The following is a 26096-nucleotide window of genomic DNA, read 5'->3' as shown; positions in this document are numbered from 1 at the left end:
CCACCTCCACCACCACCACCACCTCCACCCCCACATCCACCACCATCACCACCACCACATCCACCACCACCACCACATCCACCACCACATCCACCACCACCATATCCCCCAGATCCACCACCACCACATCTACATGTGTGTGGCTCTGTGTGTGTAGGTGCAAATGCAATGTTCTTGGATTGTCGTCACAATAAAATACACTGAACATAATCTTCACAAAAGTTATTTACAAACGTTTAAGCTATTGCCATTATAAATTATAATAACTTTTATTTAAGTATTAATTATTTACAAAATTAAAAGCCATTGTTATTTGTAATATCAATACATCTCAGTCACGTAAATACAACACACATTGCATTACAAATGCTATAGGTGTCACATTTGCAAAAGTTAAAACTATTGACATTGTAACTGACAAAGCTATTAATTTTGCTACTTTCAAAACCAACACATAAATAAAAAAAGTGTCATTTACAATACCAATAGCTCAAACTTTCCTAATGCGAGACCTATTGCATTTCCAATGCTTGTTTAAAACAGGCTGTCAACCTTTCACATGAACATTATTATAAGGGCCTGACATCACTTCTTGTGATGTCACTACATGTGACGTCTCTGTGATTTGCATATGATAATGGGCTCCTTCACTATTTTCCTTACTTGTGCCCTGTTTATTGGCATGACATGGGTCTATAGGTGTTAAAAATAAACATATAAATTCACAGGTGTTCAGCCCGTTTCTCTGGTGATGTCACACTTTGGCATGTATTCGGCTGCTTCTTCTATTTTTAGGTGAGTACAAATAACGTTCTGTTCCCCCTCCTTCCATTTCTCTCCTTTTCTCCCCCTTTCTTTGTCTCTCTCGCTCTCTTTATCTCTCCCCCTCTCTATCTCCCACACACTCCTGTTAGCTTTAGCTTCATGAATGTCACTGCCACTTCTGGCATTCATATGACAAATCCTTCAGAACAAGGGACAATCAGTGTGGAAGACGAGTTGCTGGGAGTGCAACTGATTGTCCTGGCACATATATGCTTTTGATGTGGGATTTCGCTATTTCACCACATCGCCAAGTCGGAGAGGAGTCACGGGTCGCACTTAGTAATAAGGCGCGAGGCACGAGCTGATCCATCAACCGATAACAGTGTGTAAAAGATGCACCAAACGTTACTTAAAAACAAGGTATGTGCTCTTTTATATCTGAAAATAGGTTATTTCTTGAACACCTGCGCTTCGCTTTAGTTCATTACATATACTGCAGTGGCATTTGTTAATAGTAATACATGCATTTTACCAATGAAGCTTCCATCTCCAGAGCCCTGACAACATGTCCACTCTGGGTGTGTTGGGTTAATAGGTTTTATCACTAATCCGACAAGTTAGCTGAAAATACCGCTGTTAGTCCTAGAATTGTTCAGTGTTGCTTTTACAGGTAGTGTGGTCAGGTGTGATTGAATGTTTTTCTTTGTATCTCTTCTTCACCAAATAAAAATCAACAATGTTTCTTTTAATCCACATTGTGCTTGTCTCGCACTGTGTATCCTGGTACATCATGTCACTTTGCTATGTGTACGGAAGTGAACAATCATTGGAAACAAACACTTTTATAATTCTGCAAATACTGTTATCTGTTTTTCTTCTTTACTGCTATTCAGGTCTTCTATCATTGGTATTTCAATGTCCTACATAATTTGAATTTGATCTTTTTCCGTAATTCATTCCTCTCACAATAACTGCACTGTTCTGCTCTTGTCTATGTCCTTAGACGGGTCAATATTATTTTTAATGTTCTTAAATTCTTTCCGGAATCTCTGCATCTCTAGGATTATTTCCATGTGAGTTAAATGAAGGAGTGTATTCACTGAGGGCTGTGTGGGATCGAAAATTGACAAAAGCCCTTCACACTTTCAGTGCCCTTTTATGTTTTCCCCCTGTGTGTTCGCTGATGACTTTGTAGCTCTAATCGTCGACTAAAGCTCTTCCCACATTCATTGCACTTGAGTGGCTTTCCCCCTGTGTGTGTTCGCTGATGTCTTTGTAGGTGTGATAACTGACTAAAGCACTTTGCACATTCACTGCACTTGAATGGTTTTTCCCCTGTGTGTGTTCGCTGATGTCTTGGTAGTCCTGATAATTGACTAAAGCTCTTCCCACATTCACTGCACTTGAATGGTTTTTCTCCTGTGTGAGTTCGCTGATGATCCTTTAATGCTGTAGAGAAGCGAAAACTACTGTCACATTCACTACAATGATAGGGTTTTTCCCCTGTGTGTGTTCGCTGATGTCTTTTAAGGTTTGATAACCAACTAAAGCTCTTCCCACATTCACTGCACTTGAATGTTTTTTCCCCTGCGTGTGTTCGCTGATGACTTTGAAGGTGTGATAACCAACTAAAGCACTTTGCACATTTACTGCACTTGAATGGTTTTTCCCCTGGGTGTATTCGATGATGTGTTTGAAGGCTTGATAACTGATTAAAGCACTTCCCACATTCACTGCACTTGAATGGCTTTTCCCCTGTGTGTGTTCGCTGGTGTCTTTGTAGTTCTGATAACCTACTAAAGCTCTTGACACATTCACTGCACTTGAATGGTTTTTGTCCTGTGTGTGTTCGCTGATGATCCTTTAATGCTGTAGAGCAGAGAAAACTACAGTCACATTCACTACAATGATAGGGTTTTTCCCCTGTGTGTGTTCGCTGATGTCTTTGAAGGTTTGATAACCAATTAAAGCTCTTCCCACATTGACTGCACTTGAATGGTTTTTCCCCTGTGTGTGTTCGCTGATGACTTTGGAGGTCTGATAATTGACTAAAGCTCTTGACACATTCACTGCACTTGAATGGTTTTTCCCCTGTGTGTGTTCGCTGATGATACTTTAATGCTGTAGAGCTGCGAAAACTACTGTCACATTCACTACAATTATAGGGTTTTTCCCCTGTGTGGGTTAGCTGATGTCTTTGAAGGATTGATAACTTAATAAAGCTCTTGACACATTCACTGCACTTGAATGGTTTTTCCCCTGTGTGTGTTCGCTGATGATACTTTAATGCTGTAGAGCAGCGAAAACTACTGTCACATTCACTACAATTATAGGGTTTTTCCCCTGTGTGGGTTAGCTGATGACTTTTTAGTTTTGATAATTGACAAAAGCTCTTCCCACATTCATTGCACTTGAATGGTTTTTCCCCTGTGTGTGTTCGCTGATGACTTTGGAGGTTTGATAACTTACTAAAGTACTTCCCACATTCACTGCACTTGAATGGTTTTTCCCCTGTGTGTGTTCGCTGATGACTTTGGAGGTTTGATAACTTACTAAAGTACTTCCCACATTCACTGCACTTGAATGGTTTTTCCCCTGGGTGTATTTGCTGATGTGTTTGAAGGCTTGATAACTGACTAAAGCACTTCCCACATTCATTGCACTTGAATGGTTTTTCCCCAGTGTGTGTTCGCTGATGAATTTTAAGGTTTGATAACCAACTAAAGCTCTTCCCACACTCACTGCACTTGAATGGTTTTTCCCCTGTGTGTGTTCGCTGATGACTTTGGAGGTTTGATAACTTACTAAAGTACTTCCCACATTCACTGCACTTGAATGGTTTTTCCCCTGGGTGTATTTGCTGATGTGTTTGAAGGCTTGATAACTGACTAAAGCACTTCCCACATTCATTGCACTTGAATGGTTTTTCCCCAGTGTGTGTTCGCTGATGACTTTTAAGGTTTGATGACCAACTAAAGCTCTTCCCACACTCACTGCACTTGAATGGTTTTTCCCCTGTGTGTGTTCGCTGATGACTTTGGAGGTTTGATAACTTACTAAAGTACTTCCCACATTCACTGCACTTGAATGGTTTTTCCCCTGGGTGTATTCGCTGATGTGTTTGAAGGCTTGATAACTGACTAAAGCACTTCCCACATTCACTGCACTTGAATGGCTTTTCCCCTGTGTGTGTTCGCTGGTGTCTTTGTAGTTCTGATAACCTACTAAAGCTCTTGACACATTCACTGCACTTGAATGGTTTTTGTCCTGTGTAGGTTTGCTGATGAAGCTTGAGAAGTGATGTCAAACTAAAGCTCTTGCTGCATGTGTATGATTCTTCTTTCTTGGTTAGTGTCTGTGGGTCGGGTATATATTTGTTTATATCCCATGACTGCATTTCCTGATGGGCCGACATGGCTTATAAAGCACTTGTGTTTTTCTCACATACTTTATATGTGTGCAGTATTTTGCATGTTTTATTTCTGTTTTAACAAAAAAAATGCTATAGCCACCAAATATTTACCACACTCCTGATACGTAGAAGGTGTCTTTGTAGGTGATTGTGCCTTTAGATTGGATTATGGCTATGCACGATTGCGGGTAAAGATGCATCTTCCTTCTGACCGGTGCAAATTAGGACAGTCTATTGTATTGTAGATAAAAGAACTCCTCTTTCCTTTACCCATCAGTTGTCTGGCTCCGCTCTGTTGTGCTCTTCTCTGGTTACTGTGGTTTGTCAGGAAAGAGTTTACAATTCTCCTCGAGCACGGAATGATGGCCTGTCATCATTTTATAAAATAGAGCACTGTGGTAATCACATCATACCGATCCGATGATCAAAGCTGGTGTTGAACACTTGTTTATACAGGAGGTGGTTTGTTATTGTTGTTGCCTTAATTTTCCTAAGGTCATTTCTTCGTCTTGTAGTGTGGAGGAGCACAGCTCAGACTCTTACAATCACTGAACTGCCCTTGATACTTCATCCGGGATCTGTCAGTTTGTGTGCAGGTTCCTCTGTCGCCAACTGCGCTGGTGTTTTCCTGAATACTGTAGCTCAATATTTCTGCTATTATTGAAGATTTACAGCATTCGCTTCATTATTGATGGTCATTTCACACATTCAAGGCTTGTTTTCTGTTGGATGTAAAGATATTTAAAATTACTAAATTGAAACATAATGGAATGAGAATTCACAATGTTTAACTGGTTGTAAAAGACATTTTGGGCGAGATTTACCAAATCTCCACACAATGCAGCGCAGCCCTCCCCCCGCGAGGCTGCGCTGCGTGGCGCGACAGGAAGGGAACAGGAGAGCAACATATTTTCAAAGATATGGCTCTCTCCTTTCCTTTCCCTTGCGTCGTTACTGATCACAGTGGCCCTGCGCCATGCACACACCTTGGCACCAGAGCGCTAGGGTGTGTGTGTGTGAGTCCAGCATCGGTTTTGTATGGGAAGGACACCGTTCCTGTACAAAATACTATGTCAGACATGAGGGAAGGCTTTTCCCTCTTTGTATGCATGTTGCGCAGTGCAGCACGCATGCAAAGTCAGAAAAGGAAGGAGAAATTAATTCATTTCTCCTTCCTTGTGTCTGGTTTAAAAGGGTGCAGTTTTCTCACGCTAAACCCAATCTACTGATTTTGGTCAAATGGGTTTAGCATGAGAAATCTTGGGTGGTTGCACGTGAACGCCCAAGCACCCCCCTTGGCAGGTCCCAATGGTGCAAAGTAACGTGAAGCAGTGCTATGCGCTGCTTCACATTACTTTTACATTATTTCCAGCGCTAAAAAAGTTTAGCGCGGGAAAGAAAAAAAGATTTTGCGCTTTTTTGTGCCACTTTTGTGATGCAAATACGGCGCAACATATTAGTAAATCTCACTCTTCTTCTTTACAGCCTTTAAAAATTAGCAAGAAATATTTCATCATACACAGATATTTAACTAAAGGTTCTGTTGATCAGGTGACATCTTATTAATGTCTGAAAAGGAGGTGATTTACCAGTGTTCACAGAGTAACTGAGCAAAGTAAAGGCGCTCACGGAACACCCAAGTGCTTGAGGTTTTGCTTGAGATAGACGCATATGGTCAAGATTTCATTTAAACAACAATAGAGTTTAGAAAAAGAGAAGGGTCAGGCTGGGCTGCAGAATTTCCAGTAACTCTTTACGAAGTATACAACAAATGCAACTCCATTTACACACTTCTACTCATTCTTTCCGATTCACTTAAGATCATCTCAAATGCCAACTCCTGTCTTTACCTTGCTGTTTATAAGTCACCTTTGACACTTTCAACAGCTCCCTTGGTTCAAGCATTTCTGGTTTCTTCTAACCTGGAAGATTGTAACATTATTGTGGGTTGAGGGGGTTTCCTATCGCCATAACATCTGTCCATCTCCCTGAAACTAGTGCCGCTTACAGCGCACGGTTCTGGCCCTGAAAGACAACTTTAAAAAGCAAGTCTTTAGTTCTTCCTAAAGTAGATAAAGTTCTGTAAGATGCAGCTCCTTCTGGGGCTTTTGTGTAAAACAGAGCGAGGGGTTCACAGTAAGGCCCATCCTTTACATTATAAGCGCAGATAAGGCAAACAAACGTTGCTTCATATAATTTAATATTCAACGATATCAGTCATTTAATACTTATGGAGAATCCATCACAACCAATAATTTACCTGACATATCCCCGCAGCAGATGTGTGCATATTACTTTTTTTCCCCCCCTTTTCCACCATTACATGGCATCTGGCATGACGTTGTCCGTTTGGGGCCCAGGATGCCACTTTGTGACTGGATGGGCATTTGGTAGAGCGGGAGGAGGTGTCAGTTATCCACAGGTGATGCGGCATTTCTACCTTTCCATATTTCTCATCTTCTAGTTTATCTCATTTCCTGCCTTCGGTCCCTCTACTGCCCTCTGGCTGCTCACTCACTCTGTGGGGTATATCAGAAGTCAAATAACGGCCTGATACTCACAAGGCCGTAGTTCTCACTTCTTCTACAACACTTATTGTGGCCTAGTTTAGAGTTTGTCCAACAGATTATTGACTCAAAACTAGGGGTGGGCGAAGAATTCAGCTCTGCCGGCAGAGCTCGCAAATTTTTGCCTAGAGTGTGGAGTTCCAAAAAACTCCATGAAGTAATGCAGAACTGAGTTTTTTTCCCAAGCAGTTCTCCAACGGTAAGATGGTGAGTGCTTGTGAGAAAATATAATGCACTAGACCTCCTCCTGGCGAGATTTCTCATTGCGGTAGGTCGTGGCAGGTCGAGACCACTCGAGTGTAGAAATCTGCCATTCTCGTTGATGAAGCTGCCATTCGATTAGAATGTGAATTTGAGCGGCAGAAAGCAACGCGTAGTGCCGTTCGTGCTGCTTTTATAGTGTGGGACAAACTCCTGGCACTAAAAATCAGTAAGAGCAGTGCAACTTAACAAACTCTGCCAATAGCGGAAGTCTGCAGAGTGCGACAGAGTTTCCATGGCACTTCGTGGAGTTCCGCGGAGTAAAACTCTGCAAACGACGCCAAGGAATTATCAAAACGTGACAGATATCCTGCCTGCCTTATTATAATTGCCACAGGATGAAATGCATTCTTAATGGGGCGGGCAGGATACCTGCCACATTTGTGATGGAATAAACCATCCGCTGAAATCTAAATCAGGCCTTTGGTGTACATTGTGTCCAGTGTGGCTAGCTGGACTTGAAGGATCTTGTGGTTTGTGGGTCTCTCACTACTTTGAGGTCATCACCAGGCAGACCTTCTGTCAGCTGCGCCTCATGCAGATCTTCCTTCCAGGCAGGACTTCTGTCAGCAGTGCCTTGTGCAGATCTTCCTTTCGAGGCTGGACTTCTGCCAGCTGCGCCTCGTGCAGATCTTCCTTTCTAGGAAGGACTTCTGTCAGCTGCGCCTTGTGCATATCTTCCTTCCAGGGTGGACTTCTGCCAGCTGCGCCTCGTGCAGATCTTCCTTTCTAGGCAGGACTTCTGCCAGCTGTGCCTTGTGCATATCTTCCTTTCTAGGCTGGACTTCTGCCAGCTGCGCTTCGTGCAGATCTTCCTTTCTAGGCAGGACTTCTGCCAGCTGTGCCTCGAGCAGATCTTCCTTTCTAGGCAGGACTTCTGCCAGCTGTGCCTTGTGCATATCTTCCTTTCTAGGCGAGGGCTTCTGTCAGCTACGCCTTGTGCATATCTTCCTTTCTAGGCAGGACTTCTGACAGCTGTGCCCTGTGCAGATCTTACTCCCAGGCAGGGTCTTCTGTCAGCTGCACCATGTGCAGATCTTCCTTTCAGTAAGGACTTCTGTCAGCTGTGCCTTGTGCAGATCTCCCTTCCAGGCAGGCCCTCTGTCAGCTGTGCCTCGTGCAGATCTTCCTTCCAGGCAGGACTTCTGACAGCTGCGCCCTGTGCAGATCTTCCACCCAGGCAGGGTCTTCTGTCAGCTGCTCCTTGTGTGGATCTGCTTTCCAGACAAGGGCTTCTTTCCTCAAGGATCAGTTCAAAGGTCGGGAGAGGTAGAACTGGTCTAGGTCATCTTCTTTATTGCAGTTCTACTGGTCAAGCCACAGAGCTCGCGCTCTGAGATGAAGGAGAGTCTGGATTTTCTGAGCTCTGTGGAACATTTAGACAGTTCTACGGCATCCAGCACACACTACAAGACTCCAAGAGTCAACGCTACAAGTGCTGCTCCAAGGTTTAATTCAACCAATGTATCTGAACATCCCCTGGCAAATGCCAACTAGAGAATCAATCAGTCATTTGTTAAGCGCACTACATACCCGCGAAGGTCTCAAGGCGCTGGGGGGGAGGGGGAAGGGGGGGGGGGGGTAGGTGCGGGCCGCTACTGATCGAACAGCCAGGTCTTTAGTATCCTCCTGAAGGTCAGCAGGTCTTGGGTCTGTCGTAGGCTCAGTGGGAGGGTGTTCCATGTCTTGGCGGCGAGGTGGGAGAAGGATCTCACGCCGATGGTTGTTCTTCGGATGCGACGGACGGTGGCGAGTGAGAGGTCGGCGGAGCTTAGCTGGCAGTTGGGGGTGTAGAAGGAGAGCAGTCAGTTGAGGTAGGCTGGGCCGTTTTTGTGGAGTGCCTTGTGTGCGTGGATGAGGAGCTTGAAGGATATCCTCTTGTTGACGGGGAGCCAGTGTAGGTATCTCATGTGGGGGTGATGTGGCTGTGTTGTGGTACATCGAGGCTCAGTCGTGCCGAGGCGTTTTGGATGCGTTGTAGTCGATTGATGAGCTTGGTCGGGGCTCCCGCGTAGAGGGCGTTTCCGTAGTCGAGTCTGCTGCTGACGAGGGCCTGGGTGACTGTCTTTCTTGTATCTGTCGGGATTCATCTGTAGATCTTGCGCAACATGCGGAGGGTGTTGAAGCAGGAGGAGGAGACAGTGTTGACTTGCTTGGTCTTTGAGAGCATTGAGTCGAGGATGATTCCCAGGTTGCGTGCGTGGTGGTTGGGGGTCGGGGCTGCCACCAGTGCCGTTGGCCACCAGGAGTCGTCCCAGGCTGACGGGTTGGAGCCGAGGATGAGCACCTCCATCCTGTCCGAGTTCAGCTTCAGACGGCTGATCTTCATCCAGTTGGCAACAGACTTCATTCCTTCATAGAGGATGGCTTTGGCGGTTATGGGGTCCTTGGTGAGGGAGAGGATCAGTTGAGTGTCGTCGGCGTAGGAGATTATATTGAGGTCGTGCTGTCGGGCGACATGTGCGAGCGGGGCCATGTAAATGTTGAACAGTGTCGGGCTGAGGGAGGATCCTTGAGGTACGCCGCAGATGATCTCAGAGGCTTCAGAATGGAATGGGGGGAGGCGGACGCTCTGGGTTCTGCCGGAGAGGAAGGAGGTGGTCCATTCCAGACCTTGTCTCGGATCCCTGCGGCGTGGAGGTGTGCGCGTAGTGTGCGGTGGCAGACGGTGCCGAAGGCGGCGGAGAGGTCTAGGAGGATGAGTGCTGCAGTCTTACCCTTGTCTAGCAGGGTCCTGATGTCGTCGGTGGCAGCGATGAGGGCAGTCTCGGTGCTGTGGTTCCTGCGGAACCCTGACTGGGAAGGGTCCAGGATTCGGTTCTCTTCGAGGTATCGGGTTAGCTGTCTGTTAACAATGTTCTCGATGACCTTGGCCGGGAAGGGGAGCAGAGAGATGGATCGGAAGTTCTTGAGGTCTCTTGGGTTTGCCATGGGTTTTTTGAGTAGGGCGGTGATCTTGGCGTGTTTCCAGCTCTCTGTTAAGGTCGTGGTCTCAAGGGAGAAATTGATGATGTTGCGTAGGTGGGGTGCGATGGAGCTGCTTGCTTTGTTGAAGACGTGGTGCGGGAAAGGGTCGGACGGTGAGCCGGAGTGGATTGTGCTCATGGTCTTGATGGTGTCATGGACGCTCACACTGGTCCAGGCTAGCAAGGGCATGTGGTTGATGGTGTGGGGAGGGTCTATTGTGTTGCTGTCTGTTGGGGCTGTCTGGGTGTTGAAGCTGTCGTGGATGTCTGCTATCTTGCGGTGGAAGAAGGTGGTGAGGGAGTCGCACAAGGCCTGCGACGGCGGGATGTCGTTGGTGTTGGAGCTGTGATTGGAGAGTTCCTTCACGATGTTGAAGAGCTCCTTGCTGTCGTGTGCGTTGATGTCGAGGCGGTCTTCGAAGGAGGTCTTCTTGGCAGCTCTGATGAGGTGGTGGTGGTTGCGGATGGCGTCCTTGCGTGCTGCGTTGCTGTCCGGAGTTTGTTCACGTTGCCATTTCTTCTCTAGTTTCAGGCAGGCATGCTTGGAATCTAGGAGTTCTGGGGTGAACCAGCTGGCCCTCTTGCTGGTGTCTCTGTGTGGGGGTTACTTCAGCGGGTCGAGGGTGTTGTCCCAGTCCTCGATCCAGCATCTGAGGTTGTGGGCAGCGACGTCGGTGTTGGAGGGTTCGGTGGGTGGGCTAAGAGCAAGGTTTGCATGTAGTTGGTCTTCGGTGATTTTGCTCCAGCAGCGGTGGGGGATCTGTTGGGTGCGGCGGTGTGGGTGGGTTTCTGGAAGGTGAAGTGCATGCAGTGGTGGTCGGTCCAGAGGAGTTTGGTTGTGTGGCTGACGGAGACATGCGGGCTTGAGGAGAAGACAGGGTTGAGCCTGTGGCCGGCGGAGTGGGTGGGCGATGTGATGAGTTGTCTCAGTCCGAGGTTGCCGAGGTTATCGATCAGGTTTGTGGAGTTGTTGTTGTTGTTGTTCTCAAGGTGAAAGTTCAGGTCTCCGAGGAGGATGTAGTCGGTGGAGGTCAGGGAGTGCGTGCTGATGAAGTCGGCGATGGAGTCGCTGAACTGGGGGCGGGGTCCCGGGGGCTCGTATACGAGGGTGCCTCCGAGGGTGGAGTTGGGGTCTGTGTGGATCTGGAAATGCATGTGTTCGGCGGTGCTGAGCGCGTCGTCAGTGCTAGTCGAGACCCTGATGCTGATTCCTCCTCCACCTCCGTTGGTGCGGTCTCTGCGGGTGATCTTGTAGCCGTCTGGGATGGCTATGGCGATGTCGGGTGCGGAGGAGTTGTTCAACCAGGTCTCTGTCAGGAAGGCGACGTCAGGGGAGGTTGTGTTCAGCAGGTCCCAGAGCTCGACGGCGTGTTTGTGTGTGGAGCGGGTGTTCAGTAGTATGCATCGGAGGTGGTTGAGTTCTTTCTTGGCGGGTGGTTGTCTGCTCTGTGGCTGGTGTAGCTTCAGTTCCGGCAGGTGAAGGGAGCGTGTGTGCGTTTCGGGGCGGCCTTGAAGCAGTTGTGGGTCCGTCCGGGGTTGAGAGCGTGCATCGTAGTGGTGGCGGGTGTGGGGGCCAGGGGTTCTTGCGCTGGGCACGGTCCAGGCGCGGGCAGGAGCAGACAGGCTTGCTGCGTGCCAGCGGCGCGTCCACGCAGAGGCCGGCATGTGTGGGGAGATGGGAGTGAGGAGCAGCTGGGAGGCGGGAGTAGCGAATGGGCAGTCAGGGGGCGGAGCCGCAGGGGACGCAGTTGCGGGGGTGGTGAGGGGCGACGAAGGGAACAGAAGGCAAAAGGGCACACCAATTGAGGGGGAAACAAATGGCACAGAGGGCAGAAAGGTCACAAAAAGGGCAAGAAGGTCACAAGAATACAGGGGGAAACGAGTGGCACAGAAGGCAAAAAGGTCACAGGAAGGGCAAAAAGGTCACAGAAAACGGGGGAAACGAGTGACACAGAAGGCAGGAAGGTCATAGAAATGCAGGGGCAGCTAAGCAACAGAAGGCAAAAACGGGCAGAGAGACACGGGGGCCACGAGGGGAGCAGAAGGAAAAACCAGGCAGAGAGACACGGGGGGCAGCGAGGGGAACAGAAGGGAAACCGGGCAGAAAGACACGGGGGCAGCAAGGGAGAGAACAGGCGCAGGCGCAGGCGGTGCTGTGTGGAGGGGGAGCGACCTACCTGGAATGGTCAAGGGTCGCTCTCCTCACCACGCAGCGGCCAGCCTATATGGGAGGTGGGAGGGAGGAGCAGCTGGGAGGCGGGAGGTGGGGGACAGTGAATGGGCAGTCAGGGGGCGGGACTGCAGGGGACGCAGTGGCGAGGGGCGACAAAGGAAACAGAAGGCAAAAGGGCACAACAATTGAGGGGGAAACGAGTGGCACAGAGGCAGAAAGGTCTCAAGAAATGGCAGAAAAGGTCACAAAATATGTGGGGAAACGAGTGGAACAGAGGCAGAAAGGTCCAAAGAAAGGGCAGAAAAGGTCACAAAAAACAGGGGAAACGAGTGGAAAAGAGGCACCCGGACCCGGCGGCGTGGGTAGGTCGAGCAGTTTAACCATATTTTGGATGTCTGAACCCGATGTACAGTCCTCCGGGTACTGCTGTAGCGTGTATACTTGACACATTAGGCAGATGCAGCACAACGCAGGTATATTACCACATGGAACACATTTCCTTTTGTGAGATTTTTAGAATAGTACACAAGTTCAAGTTCAAGTTCGGTCATTTGTATAGCGCACTGCTCACCCAGAGGGTCTCAAGGCGCTTGGGGATGTGGTTCATTATTTGTCGAAGAGCCAGGTTTTAAGTTCTTTTCTGAAGGAGAGGTGGTTCTGTATAAGGCGGAGGTGAGTGGGGAGTGAGTTCCAGGTATTGGCGGCGAGGAAGGAGAAGGATCTGCCATCCATGGTGGATTTTCGGATGCGCGGGACAGCGGCGAGGGCTTGATTGGACGATCTTAGTTGGCGGGTGGGTTTGTAGAAGGCCAGTCGAGTGTTGAGGCATTCGGGTCCTAGATTGTAGAGGGCCTTGTGTGCGTGGGTGAGAAGGCGGAAAGTAATTCTTTTGTTGATCGGAAGCCAGTGTAGGTCTTTTAGGTGTCCGGTGATGTGATCTTGGCGGGGGATGTCTAATATGAGTCTTGCTGATGCGTTTTGGATGCGTTGGAGTTTTTTCTGTAATTTTGCTGTGATTCCGGCGTATAGTGTGTTGCCATAATCTAGTCGACTCGTGACCAGTGCGTGGGTGACGGTCTTTCTTGTCTCGAGGGGGATCCAGCGGAAGATCTTTTTGAGAATACGAAGTATGTTGAAGCAGGAGGATGAGACTGCGTTGACTTGTCTGGACATCGAGAGAGAGGAGTCTAGGATGAAGCCAAGGTTACGTGCATGGTCTGTGGGTGTTGGTGCTGTGCCCAGAGCGGAAGGCCACCAAGAGTCGTCCCAGGCAGAGGGGGAAGATCCTAGGATGAGCACCTCCGTTTTGTCTGAGTTGAGTTTTAGGTGGCTGTGTTTCATCCATTCGGCTACTTCTTTCATGCCTTCGTGAAGATTGGTTTTGGCGGTGTTAGGGTCTTTGGTGAGGGAAAGGATCAGCTGGGTGTCGTCAGCGTAGGAGATGTTGTTAAGGTTGTGTTGGCGCGCGATGGATGCGAGTGGACTCATGTAAACGTTGAAGAGGGTGGGACTGAGTGATGATCCTTGTGGTACGCCACAGATGACATCGGTGGCCTCAGATTTGAATGGGGGAAGTCGGACTCTTTGAGTTCTCCCAGCGAGGAATGAGGTGATCCAGTCCAAGGCTTTTCCTTGTATGCCGATGTTGCTGAGGCGTTGTATTAGGGTGCTGTGGCAGACTGTGTCGAAAGCGGCGGAGAGGTCGAGTAGAATGAGGGCCACTGTTTCACCATTGTCCAGTAGTGTTCGGATGTCGTCTGTCGCTGCAATGAGGGCGGTTTCGGTGCTATGTTTGGCTCGAAATCCGGATTGCGATGGATCGAGGGAGTTGTTGGATTCAAGGAAGGCGGCGAGCTGGTTGTTGACGGCTTTCTCAATGACTTTGGCCGGGAATGGGAGGAGGGATATGGGTCGGTAGTTTTTAAGTTCTGAGGGGTCTGCTGTGGGTTTCTTCAGAAGGGCGCTGAGTTTGGCGTGTTTCCAGCTTTCTGGAAAGGTGGCAAATTTGAACGAGCAGTTGATGACATCACGGAGATGGGGTGCGATGATGGAGTCTGCTTTGTTGAAGATGTGGTGGGGGCAGGGGTCGGTTGGTGAGCCAGAGTGGATTAAGTTCATAAGGCGGATGGTGTCTTCAGTGGTGATTGGGTTCCAGGCGCTAAGGTTGTTAGTTGGCGGAGTAGGATCTGAGGGGGGTGGGGAGGGTTGATCACTGGGAGTATTCTTGAAGCTGTTGTGGATGTTGGCAATTTTGTTGTAGAAGAAGGAGGATAGCGCATCGCAGAGGTGTTGGGAGGGAGTGATGTTGTTTGATGCTGCGGTGGGATTGGTGAATTCTTTGACGATGTTGAAAAGTTCCTTGCTGTTGTGAGAGTTGTTGTCGAGACGATCCTTGAAAGCTGATTTCTTGGTGGACCGAATCAACTGGTGGTGTTTGCGGGTGGCTGCCTTGAGGGTGGACATGTTGTCGGTGGTTGGGTTTTTTCTCCATGTTTTCTCCAAGGTGCGGCATAGCTTCTTGGATTTTTTAAGGTCCTCATTGAACCAGGGAGCATTTTTGCTGGCTGATTTGATCTGGTGCTTTTTCAGGGGAGCTAATTCGTCAGCACTGTGGGTGATCCATTGCTTGAGATTGGTGGCCGCTTGGTTTGGGTCCGATGAGAGGGTAGGAGGGTTTTGGTTGAGTGATGTGAGGAGTTGGTCGGTGGTGATTTTGTTCCAGTTTCTCCGAGGAATAGGTTGTGGGCGGTTGTGGGTCAGGGTGGTTTTGTAGCTGAAGTGAATACAGCTGTGGTCCGTCCAGTGGAGAGCTGTGGTGCGATCGAAGAAGATGTGCTTGCTGGAGGTGAAGATAGGGTCGAGCGTGTGTCCGGTTACATGGGTTGGGGTGTCAACAAGTTGTTTGAGTCCGAGATTGGCCAGGTTGTCCAGAAGGGTGGTGGTGTTGCTGTCGTGTTTGCTTTCAAGGTGGTAGTTGAAGTCTTCTAACAGAATGTAGTTCTCAGAAGCGAGAGCATGTGGGCTGACGAAGTCCGTGATGTCATCGCTGAATTGAGTGCGGGTACCTGGAGGCCTGTAGATGAGGGTGCCTCTGAGTGTGGTCCTAGGGTCGGTGTGGATCTGAAAGTGGAGATGTTCGGCGGTTGCAAGATTGTCGTTGGAGCTGGTCGTGATTTTGATGGTGTTCCTATGGATGATGGCGATGCCACCTCCTGTTTGATTGGTGCGGTCTTTACGGATGATCTTGTAAGCGCCCGGAATGGCTATGGCGACGTCGGGTGCTGATGATGTGTTCATTCATGTTTCTGTAAGGAAGGCGATGTCCGGTGACGTAGTGTCGAGTAGGTCCCAGAGTTCCGTTGCGTGTCTGTGGACTGAGTGGGTGTTAAGCAGGATGCACTTCAGGCGGTTGGAGTCGGAGCTGTGTGTGGAGGAAGTGGTTTTGGTGAGGGTCCTGGTGCAGTTGAACTTGCAGGAGAGGCAAGCGAATGGGCCGTGGGTACGTCCTGGGGTGGCTTCACAGCAGTGTAGAGTGCGTCCGGGGTTGAGGGCGAGGAGAGTTGTGGCATCATATGTGACTCTAGTGGGCTGGGTACGGCGGGGAACAGGGGGTCTGGCGCTGGGCGCGGTCCAGGCGCGGACGGGCGTAGATCCTCAGATAGATCCTGCGAACATAGACAGTCTTCCACTATAGATACTTTCATTACTAAGGTCCTGAAGAATCGCGTGTCATTGTACACACACGCGAGAAACATGTTGACCGTTTAGATCACACACTAACCGGTACTCATACAGGAAACATTGAATTCCAACGAGTACCGGCTAGTCTTTCATTTTAATTAAAGTAGGGGACCCCCAGAATAAACTTGATACTGGTACTCCTAGCTTTATTTTAACTCACATATACGTCTACGCTCTTCTGGCCCCACACCCTCACTTCACCTGACGGCAGTTGGATAAAAGATCTCCGCTAAAGTGCCCCTCTTTAAGGTGTCGCCCGTTGAGTATTGCACCGCCGACCCAACGAGGAGCATCTCAGATGATGAAGCACGGCACCTGAAAGGGTGTGTGAGGGCATTACATCCAAAAAAATGGATGCCCAACTGTAGGACTCATTGAGACCAACAGTATCCAAACACAAGTGTGACACGTACATTCACCCATTTGAGGACCAGCTCAGCCTTTTTTGTAAAACTTACGACTTTAGGGCACACGCTGAGGTTGGACCTACCACTCTTAACGAGTGGAAATTGCCCATCGAAACCCCTTCCCCCTCGTCGTAAACAGAGGCACAAAAGTCACAAGAAAGGGCAGAAAAGGTCACAAAAAACGGGGGGATTACAAAGCTATGCTCTCGCAACTACAATTAGGTGTTACAGAAAAAGTACAATGACCAATGTGAATCAATGAACAGAAGCAGATTCTTTCGTGTGTTTCTTGTCACAGCAAGATGATGGTTTATTGCATCCAGACTTGAGGATTGTCACAGTTAGCCGACACGTGTTTCGTCGTGCACAGTTGAGTCAACACGACTCTTCAGGGCTTAAAACTCAACTCCAAACGTATGGGTTGAGACTAGTCTGGACCTCGTGGTTGCGTTCTATGTGGGTAGATTAGAGAGAGACACTATGTCATTAGGAATCAGATTTGTGACTGAGTAGGAATGGTGCATCCAGTAGAGTCACGTGCAAGATATACTTCTTGCCGCTAAATCCGCCTTATTAGGTAGGTAAAAATCTTCGAATATTAGCACTCTGAATACGGGTGCGTATCAGGCAGTAGCCGGGAGGGGATCCATGTGTAGAGTTGCTTCAGAAAACGGGTTCGTTTTCTCTTTAGCGGTATGCCGTAGTGTGGTATCCCTCCTCTGTTGTGTAAACAACACAGAAAACACAGAAAAAGTACAATGACCAATGTGAATCAATGAACAGAAGCAGATTCTTTCGTGTGTTTCTTGTCACAGCAAGATGATGGTTTATTGCATCCAGACTTGAGGATTGTCACAGTTAGCCGACACGTGTTTCGTCGTGCACAGTTGAGTCAACACGACTCTTCAGGGCTTAAAACTCAACTCCAAACGTATGGGTTGAGACTAGTCTGGACCTCGTGGTTGCGTTCTATGTGGGTAGATTAGAGAGAGACACTACGTCATTAGGAATCAGATTTGTGACTGAGTAGGAATGGTGCATCCAGTAGAGTCACGTGCAAGATATACTTCTTGCCGCTAAATCCGCCTCATTAGGTAGGTAAAAATCTTCGAATATTAGCACTCTGAATACGGGTGCGTATCAGGCAGTAGCCGGGAGGGGGATCCATGTGTAGAGTTGCTTCAGAAAACGGGTTCGTTTTCTCTTTAGCGGTATGCCGTAGTGTGGTATCCCTCCTCTGTTGTGTAAACAAATCAGTCACAAATCTGATTCCTAATGACGTAGTGTCTCTCTCTAATCTACCCACATAGAACGCAACCACGAGGTCCAGACTAGTCTCAACCCATACGTTTGGAGTTGAGTTTTAAGCCCTGAAGAGTCGTGTTGACTCAACTGTGCACGACGAAACACGTGTCGGCTAACTGTGACAATCCTCAAGTCTGGATGCAATAAACCATCATCTTGCTGTGACAAGAAACACACGAAAGAATCTGCTTCTGTTCATTGATTCACATTGGTCATTGTACTTTTTCTGTAACACCTAATTGTAGTTGCGAGAGCATAGCTTTGTAATGTTGTCTAGTCTTTGACTTTCTCAGACGGTTAAGGGTGTTTTCCGCCTGCTCTTTACGCACTACACATCAACCATTTCATACAACACACTGTAACGTAGAAATTGAGGTAGTGCGCCCTTGATATCTGAATTTCCTAAAAACCCCAGTTCAGTTCACTACAAAAAACGGGAGGAACAAGTGGCACAGAAGCACAAAGGTCACAAGAAAGGGCAGAAAAAGGTCACACAAAACGGGGGGAAAAGAGTGGCACAGAGGGCACAAAGGTCACAAGAAAGGGTAGAAACGTCACAGAAATGCAGGGGCAGCTAAGCAACAGAAGGCAAAACGGGCAGAGAGCCACGGGGGTCGCGTGTGGAGCAGAAGGAAAAACCGGGCAGAGAGACACGGGGGCAGTGAGGGGAGCAGAAGGAAAAATCGGCCAGAGAGACACGGGGGAGGGAGGAAGAGAGCGGGCACAGGCGGTGCTGTGTGGAGCGGGAGCGGCCTACCTGGAAGGGTCAAGGGTCGCTCCCTTGACTTTCCTGCCTGCCTACACAGCAGAGTGCAGAAAGCTTTTCAAGTAAATGGACTTTCTCTATCTGTCGTAACTGAAAATGTTAAACCTTGGTAACATCAATCCCCTATGGACAAGGTCCTCCATTTTGCTATCAGAATGTAACTCATCCTGCGCAGACACAAACCCTCTAGTCCGTATTGCATGAAGCTGGGTGGTTCTCCCCCAGAAGAAGGCCCTCCACAAATTGCTGACATTTTCTTACACCCATTGGACAGCCGTGGCAACACACAGACCAACTACACCCCCTCAGGGATCACCAATCCATCTGCCAGGATCAGGACTCAGATCTTTCAACCTTCTCTGTTACCGTCTTTGGAACGGCCAGTCCCTGGGATTCGTGGAAGCTCCAAACTCAGTGAGCTCAGAGTTGCCTTGTAAAACCATCTCATGAGAGTGGGAGAAAAGAACATTAAGTGACACGCACTGCACAGACGTGTATATAAATCTACCATTATCATTCCATGAACCGTTGTCCTACTGCTGTTGTTTCGACATGGGTGTTTTGCCGTCTATCACAGCAGCTTCTTCATTTAAAATCTTACTCAACCGTTTGTTTTCCATCACACCTACTTACCTATGTACTGTTTCTGACCCTACGACATCTCTGGCAGAAATGTTGTGCTGTCTGTTGCTTCATAAAGGGGAAGTAGATTGCTACTGCTGTAGTGTAGTTCCTATATTCCCAATAGGCTCTGCGCATTGGAATAATATATCCTATAGATAAGACGTAGGACTGAGGTCGACTAGGTCTCTATCGAATATACTAAACTTAATACTGAGTGCCAGCTAGCTCAGAGGTCACTAGAAACTTTCTCGAATTCACAAGAAGGGATTAGTTTCTGACAACCGCATAAACATGAGAACTTTGTTTCCCAAGAATGAGAAACATATCTCTAGAGTAGAGGAAACAATAGATACGTATTTTACTCAGTCAATCGTGCATGCTTCGTTTCACAGAGTTGCAGAGAAATAGTAAGACAGGCATTTTCAATAAAAAGGCTTATTGAACAGTCTTCTTTCTCATACAAGAGAAGTGAACTGCTACAATCGTTAAGCAGACTGCAAAGTATAATGCGTACAGCGAGAATAGTATTATAAAATAATACTGTAAGAGCATTGTATGGGTTCTAAGCCATATAAAAATACACACATAAATAGACAGGCTAAAATACTCAACTGGTGCTTCTAAAATACGCCTACCCCGATGTACCTAACCAAAGTCTAGTACAAGGGAAGAAGTAAGTATTGTGTAGAATGGGTTTAGATTTCTTTGCCAAGAATCTGTCCAAGATTTCTCTAGGTTCTAATAAGCTCCATACCTTATTTAGAATGAAGGAGGTCTGGTATCTCTGTCTCGGGACTCGACTTCCCAACACCCCGCAAGGGGAGCTTAGAAACACTGGAGCTGGATTCTCGGCAGGAGAAGTGACAGCTTCCCGATCAGTGCCTCAGCTGGAGGGTCGGCTTCCTTCGGCACTTGCTGTAGCGAGCTCCGTCGGGCAAGTAGATAGTCGAACTGCTCCGAACCACCGTGTCTTTCTAGAGCAAGTGGAGGTATATTTATACCTTGAAGGTGTCTAGGAATGCCATATTTTGACATAAAGTAGGACATAAACTGAGAAAGCAGTTTTTAGGCAGCTATCCACTTTTGTTGATTCATCAGGTGCTCTCCATCCTGCTCAATCCGGATTTAGAGCCTCTTATAGCACCAAGACCGCTCTTGTGGAACTATCAGAAGCCGTAAGGGAGTGTTTGGATGGGGGCGGCCCTGATTTTATTGGACCTCTCTGCCACCTTCGATACAGTCCCTCACCAACTACTCCTTTCTAGGCTTTCACACATTGGCGTGTCTGGCAGGCCTGGAAGTGGCTTGAATCCTTCCTAGTAGATAAACCCAGCAGGTCTGGATGCCTCCTTTTTCTTCCACCCCCCGGATAGTGGCCACCGGAGTTCCACAGGGCTCGACTTTGAGCCCCCTGCTTTTTAACGTTTATGTTACCCCCCCTGATCTTCCTCGCAGAGGAGCTGGGTGCTAAAGTCATCGCATATGCGGATGACACTCAGCTCCTCTTTACCTGGAAGGAAGGTGAAATATCTCCTTCAGCAGCCCAGCTCTGCCTTGCAGCGGTCTTTGGTTGGCTGGCCCGGGCACAGCTGAAGTCCAATGAGGGTAAATCGGAGGTTCTCCTCTACGGCCCTTTTCCTCCGCTCTTTAAAGAGACTCTGTGGCCCCCAGAGTACCCCCAGCCTTTGTCATCTGGCAATCCTGCTAAAAATCTGGGGATCTGGTTTGAGGAAGATCTCAGATTTGCTGCTCAAATAAAGCGACTGGCAGGGGTATGCTTCGGTATCCTAAAATCTCTCAGGAAGCTCTTCCCTTTCTTACCTCGATCAGCCAGGGAAATGGTCACTCGGGCACTTATTTTGTCCCGTATCGACTACGCCAATGGCTTATACGTTGGACTCCCGGGATACCAGTCAAAGAAAGTGCAGGTAATTCAGAACGGGCGGCCAGGGTTCTGCTGCAAATCCCTGGGTGCGTTAGCATGAAGCAGCATTTACGAGACTTGCACTGGCTGCCTGTTGTCCACCGTATCCAGTTTAAGGCTCGTACGCTGGCTCACAGAGCCCTGCATGGTCTTGGCCCGGTTTACCTCCAGAGGCGCTTTTCCTTCTACACGCCTCGTAGAAACCTCCGCTCTACCACTCTGCGCCTGACCACCGTTCCCCGCTTTCGCAGGGTTCGGCTAGGGGGTAGCTCCCTCTCTGTTAAAGCTGCGGAGGCCTGGAATTCCCTCCCTCTGGAGCTGCGCAACATCCAAGACACCACGCTATTTAAGAAACAGCTGAAGACCTTCCTTTTTAACCAACCCATCTAAATATGCTGCTCGCTGTTATGGTTCACCTCCACGCCGGGACACTCTTGAGTATCCGTGCGCGATATAAATGTCTAATAACATAACATAACATAACATAACATAACATAACATAATAACGTCAGGAAAGAACCCTTAGGGAATAGTTGTTCTTTGCAAAGTACATGAGTTCTTGGACAGATCAATATTCGAGCAAGGGGAAGTTCCCTAACTGCTTAAGCTGATTTTCCAAGAAATCGTTGTGACGTTTGGTATGGGTGGAAGTAGCCATGCTTATATTTGGTCTGCATGGGATATGTCTAAATAAGGACATGATTTCTATGCCTATATAAGGGCAATGTGAATCGTACCTATATAAGGGCATGAATCGGGAAAATTCACTCGGAGCCTAAAACGCCACACAACACTGCAGGAAGAGGGCAGTGTCCTTGCAGTCAGATGCACTTGATTGAGATAAAAGGTAGCATGTTTGTTAGAAAAGCTGCAATTGTTAGAATAATAACATACCAAAAGCAGCACATATAATGCAATAACAGACCAGGTACTAGAAAAACGTGACGCAAACAATGCAATAACACAGGCCAGGCGTTGTGACAACCTGAAGCAAACAATGCAATAACACAGACCAGGCACTAGAAGAATCTAATGCAAACAATGCAATACCACAGGCCGGGCACTAGATGCAAACAATGCAATAACACGGGCAAGGCAGTAGGATTGAAGCAAATAATGCAATAACACAGGCCAGGCACCAGAAGAATCTGATGCAAACAATGCAATAACACGGTCCAGGCAACAAGAGAATCTGAAGCAAATAATGCAATAACACAGGCCAGGCACCAGAAGAATCTGATGCAAACAATGCAATAACACGGTCCAGGCACCAAGAGAATCTGATGCAAAGAATGCAATAAAAACGGCCAGGCCCCAAGAGAATCTGATGCAAACAATGCAATAACACGGGCCATGCACCAAGAGAATCTAATGCAAACAATACAATAACACGGGCCAGGCACTAGGGTTGAAGCAAATAATGCACTAACGCAGGCCAAGCAGTAGGAGAATCTGACACAAACACTGCAATAACATGGGCCAGGCACGAGGAGAATCTGATGCAAACAATGCAATAACACGGGCCAGGCACTAGAAGAATCTGATGCAAACAATGCAATAACACAGGCCAGGCACGAGGAGAATCTGATGCAAACAATGCAATAACACGGGTCAGGCACTAGAAAAATCTGATGCAAACAATGCAATAACACAGGCCAAGCACTATGAGAATCTGCTGCAAACAATGCAATAACACAGGCCAGGCACGAGGAGAATCTGATGCAAACAATGCAATAACACGGGCCAGGCACTAGGAGAATCTGACGCAGACACTGAAATAACACAGGCCAGGCACTAGGAGAATCTGATGCAAACAATGCAATAACACGGGTCAGGCACTAGAAAAATCTGATGCAAACAATGCAATAACACAGGCCAGGCACGAGGAGAATCTGATGTAAACAATGCAATAACACAGATCAGGTACTAGGAGAATCTGATGCAAACAATGCAATAACACGGACCAGGTTCTTGGATTGAAGCAAATAATGCAATTACACGGGCTAAGCAGTAGGAGAATCTGACACAAACAAAGAAATAACACGGGCCAGGCACTTGGATTGAAGCAAATAATGCAATAACACTGGCCAGGCACTAGGATTGATGCAAATAATGCAATAACACGGGCCAAGCTGTAGGAGAATCTGACACAAACAATGCAATAACACAGGCCAAGCACTATGAGAATCTGGCACAAACAATGCAATAACACAGGCGAGGCACTAGGAGAATCTGATGCAAACAATGCAATAACACAGGCCAAGCACTATGAGAATCTGACACAAACAATGCAATAACACAGGGGAGGCACTAAGAGAATCTGATGCAAACAATGCAATAACACAGACCAGGCACTAGGAGAATCTGGCACAAACAATGCAATAACACAGACGAGGCACTAGGAGAATCTGATGCAAACAATGCAATAACACAAGCCAGGGACTATGATTGATGCAAACAATGCAATAACACAGGCCAAGCACCAGCGTTGAAGCAAATAATGCAATAACACGGGCCAGGCACCAAGAGAATCTGATAAAAACAATGCAATAACACGGGCCAGGCACCAAGAGAATCTGATGCAAACAATGCAATAACACAGGCGAGGCGTGAGGAGAATCTGATGCAGACAATGCAATAACACAGGCCAGGCACGAGGATAATCTGATGCAAACAATGCAATAACACAGGCCAGGCACGAGGAGAATCTGATGCAAACAATGCAATAACACAGGCCAGGCACGAGGAGAATCTGATGCAGACAATGCAATAACACAGGCTAGGAACCAAGAGAATCTGATACAAACAATGCAATAACACAGGCGAGGCGTGAGGAGAATCTGATGCAGACAATGCAATAACACAGGCCAGGCACGAGGAGAATCTGATGCAAACAATGCAATAACACAGGCCACGCACGTGGAGAATCTGATGCAAACAATGCAATAACACAGGCCAGGCACTACGGTTGATGCAAACAATGCAATAACACAGGCCAGGCACTAGAAGAATCTAATGCAAACAATGCAATCAACACAGGCCAGGCGCTAGGAGAATCTGATGCAGGTGAGCATGTAATACCTGGCGGGATCTAGTGTACTGTGTGGACAAGAGGCTGGGAGGACAAAGAATAGTTTCATATGGACTGAAGCATGGGCAAAATGAGCAATATTTTAAGGAATTATTTACATAGTAAATAATGCAGAGTCAGTTTTTTTTGGGGGGCCAGGTACGGGATATTACGTACCAAGGGCTGTCAGAGAGATTATAATCGTCCCTACAAGGGTCATCTGCTTTACAAAGAATTTCAATACAGGATGTGACTCTAAAAAGCAGCGGCGGGACATGCATTGAGAGGAGAGAATGCAGAGTATCACTAACGTTATGGAACAGCACACAACTTTAGAGGCTACTTAGATACAAGGGAGACACCTGAAATGGGCTCTGCACCTCACATGAACGCAGTACACGAAAGCGCCTTTACACACAGACCAAACATCCTGGGAGGGGCCGAGGGGAGGCATAACATCTAATCCTGGCTCTACCACTTTACCTAAAGATGCTGGAAATAAACTCCAAATGTTACTTCTCGACAGGGCCACTATATAGGTCCTTATCCTGGGATTGTAGTTGCACCCTCACAATCTCCACCACCTCACTTGTGGTTTACTGCACTACGAAACTGTGCAACCAGGAGACTCTGTGTTTAACCCTGACCTACAATTTGTGAAATAGTGAGCTTCAGCAATCACTAAGTAAATTTATGCCTCTCCCCCCATTTATGTCCAAGATCGGGGTATTTACAACCATCCTAAAGCTGTGCTTTAAAAAATGGACCCAGACTGTGGTGATGTGTCTTTAACTAAAGATTCCTTCAGCGGCTCCTGGAATGCTGTCGTTGATGCGTTGCCAGGAGTGTTCCCGGCAGTTACGTTCCTGGTGCAGTTGTGTGAGTGGTGAATAAATCTTACCCTTACCCTACCGATGACACGAGAGTTTGATTACCACATAGACATTGCCTCTGGTGGGGGGGAGGGGTACACAGCGCCCACTCTCATGGACTATTCACCAGAATGTAACGTGGCCAAGTAATAAGCTTTGGAAAAAGTAGTTCTGTGTTCATCAGACTTAAACTGTTTAGTACTAGGCGAAACCTACTCTTCCTGTGCCTCTGTCCCCTGATCTGACAGTGTGGACAGGAGAATGGATGGAAGAAATAAACATGAAAGGCACGTTCCCAGCTCAAACCACCAGCATAGATTTCATTCACCCATTCAGAGCTGCTTAAGTGCAGGTCTCCGCACTGCATATCAGCTTCTCTAAAGGCAAACACGGTCGAAGCAAAGGGAGGGGGAGAGCCCTATGATTCTCTAGAGCCTAGGCCGCTCACTAGAAAACGACAACGAAGGACAGGACTCTAACAGGATAAACTGATCCAACTCAAATTTGAGGTCAACGTATTATTTATCACCTTAATGGTGCAAAAGTCACTCTGGAATGAAATCAATACTATTCGAATAATCAATGTTCGATTTATAATAGAGGCATTGCTGTGCTGCAATAAAAGAAATCAGCGGCAACAATAGCTACTCTCCCAACAAAGTGTACTTATTTCAAGTTTGGTTTGCATATTTTACAAGAAGGGGATAAAGGGACAACTGATAGACAACATTATAAAGCTTACCAACTTGCCTTATAAAGGTTACGGGTACTTTTAGAACAACACAAATATTAAGGAAAAGCCAAAGTATCAAGTTAGTCAGTGTATCCGCAATGGCGGACAATAACCCCTTATTAATAGTGACCACATACCCACCGTCTCCAGGTAGGAGCGCCTAATTATAAAAGACCCGCTAATACGGTGAATGACTACAGCGCATCAAACTGTGACTATGTCATTGGTCTTTCAAAACATTTGAATTCTGCGTTTGTTCTTCTCGTTAGGTGTTGATCCTGAAAGATATAGGCTGATGGGTTTCGGGCTTGTGCTTTATGCACGCTTCAGGAATTTGCGGAACGAACTTCACCCAAACATCGCACCATGTTGAGGACGCCATTGGGGTGAGAGTTGGTCGCGTAAAATGGAGCGCCACGATAAAAGAACTGTTCGAAGAAGCACTGGGGTTACCAGCGTCTCATAAGGCATGTCCTCTGTTTAGATAGCTGTCCAGAGGGCCAGAGACCT

At 47.6% G+C, this 26096-nt stretch overlaps 1 protein-coding gene across 5 annotated transcripts in view; it reads right to left on the bottom strand.

Moving 5' to 3' along the window:
- Positions 1-326: 326 nt before the first annotated feature.
- The window catches only part of LOC147736989 (uncharacterized), a 412373-nt gene continuing 386603 nt past the window's right edge, over positions 327-26096 (bottom strand). For all 5 annotated transcript variants that reach the window (XM_086955943.1, XM_086955863.1, XM_086955788.1 and 2 more), the window contains one exon: positions 327-4899. In XM_086955943.1, the coding sequence (XP_086812069.1) occupies positions 1922-4180 (2259 nt within the window). In that variant the 5' untranslated portion in view covers positions 4181-4899 and the 3' untranslated portion in view covers positions 327-1921. The remainder of the gene's footprint in view (positions 4900-26096) is intronic.

The sequence above is a fragment of the Lissotriton vulgaris genome, chromosome 1_1 (genome assembly GCF_964263255.1).
Source record: "Lissotriton vulgaris chromosome 1_1, aLisVul1.2, whole genome shotgun sequence".
NCBI classification, from domain to species: domain Eukaryota; kingdom Metazoa; phylum Chordata; class Amphibia; order Caudata; family Salamandridae; genus Lissotriton; species Lissotriton vulgaris.
The sequence above is the reverse complement of the archived record's forward strand: the minus strand, read 5'-3'. Positions and strand labels throughout refer to the sequence as shown.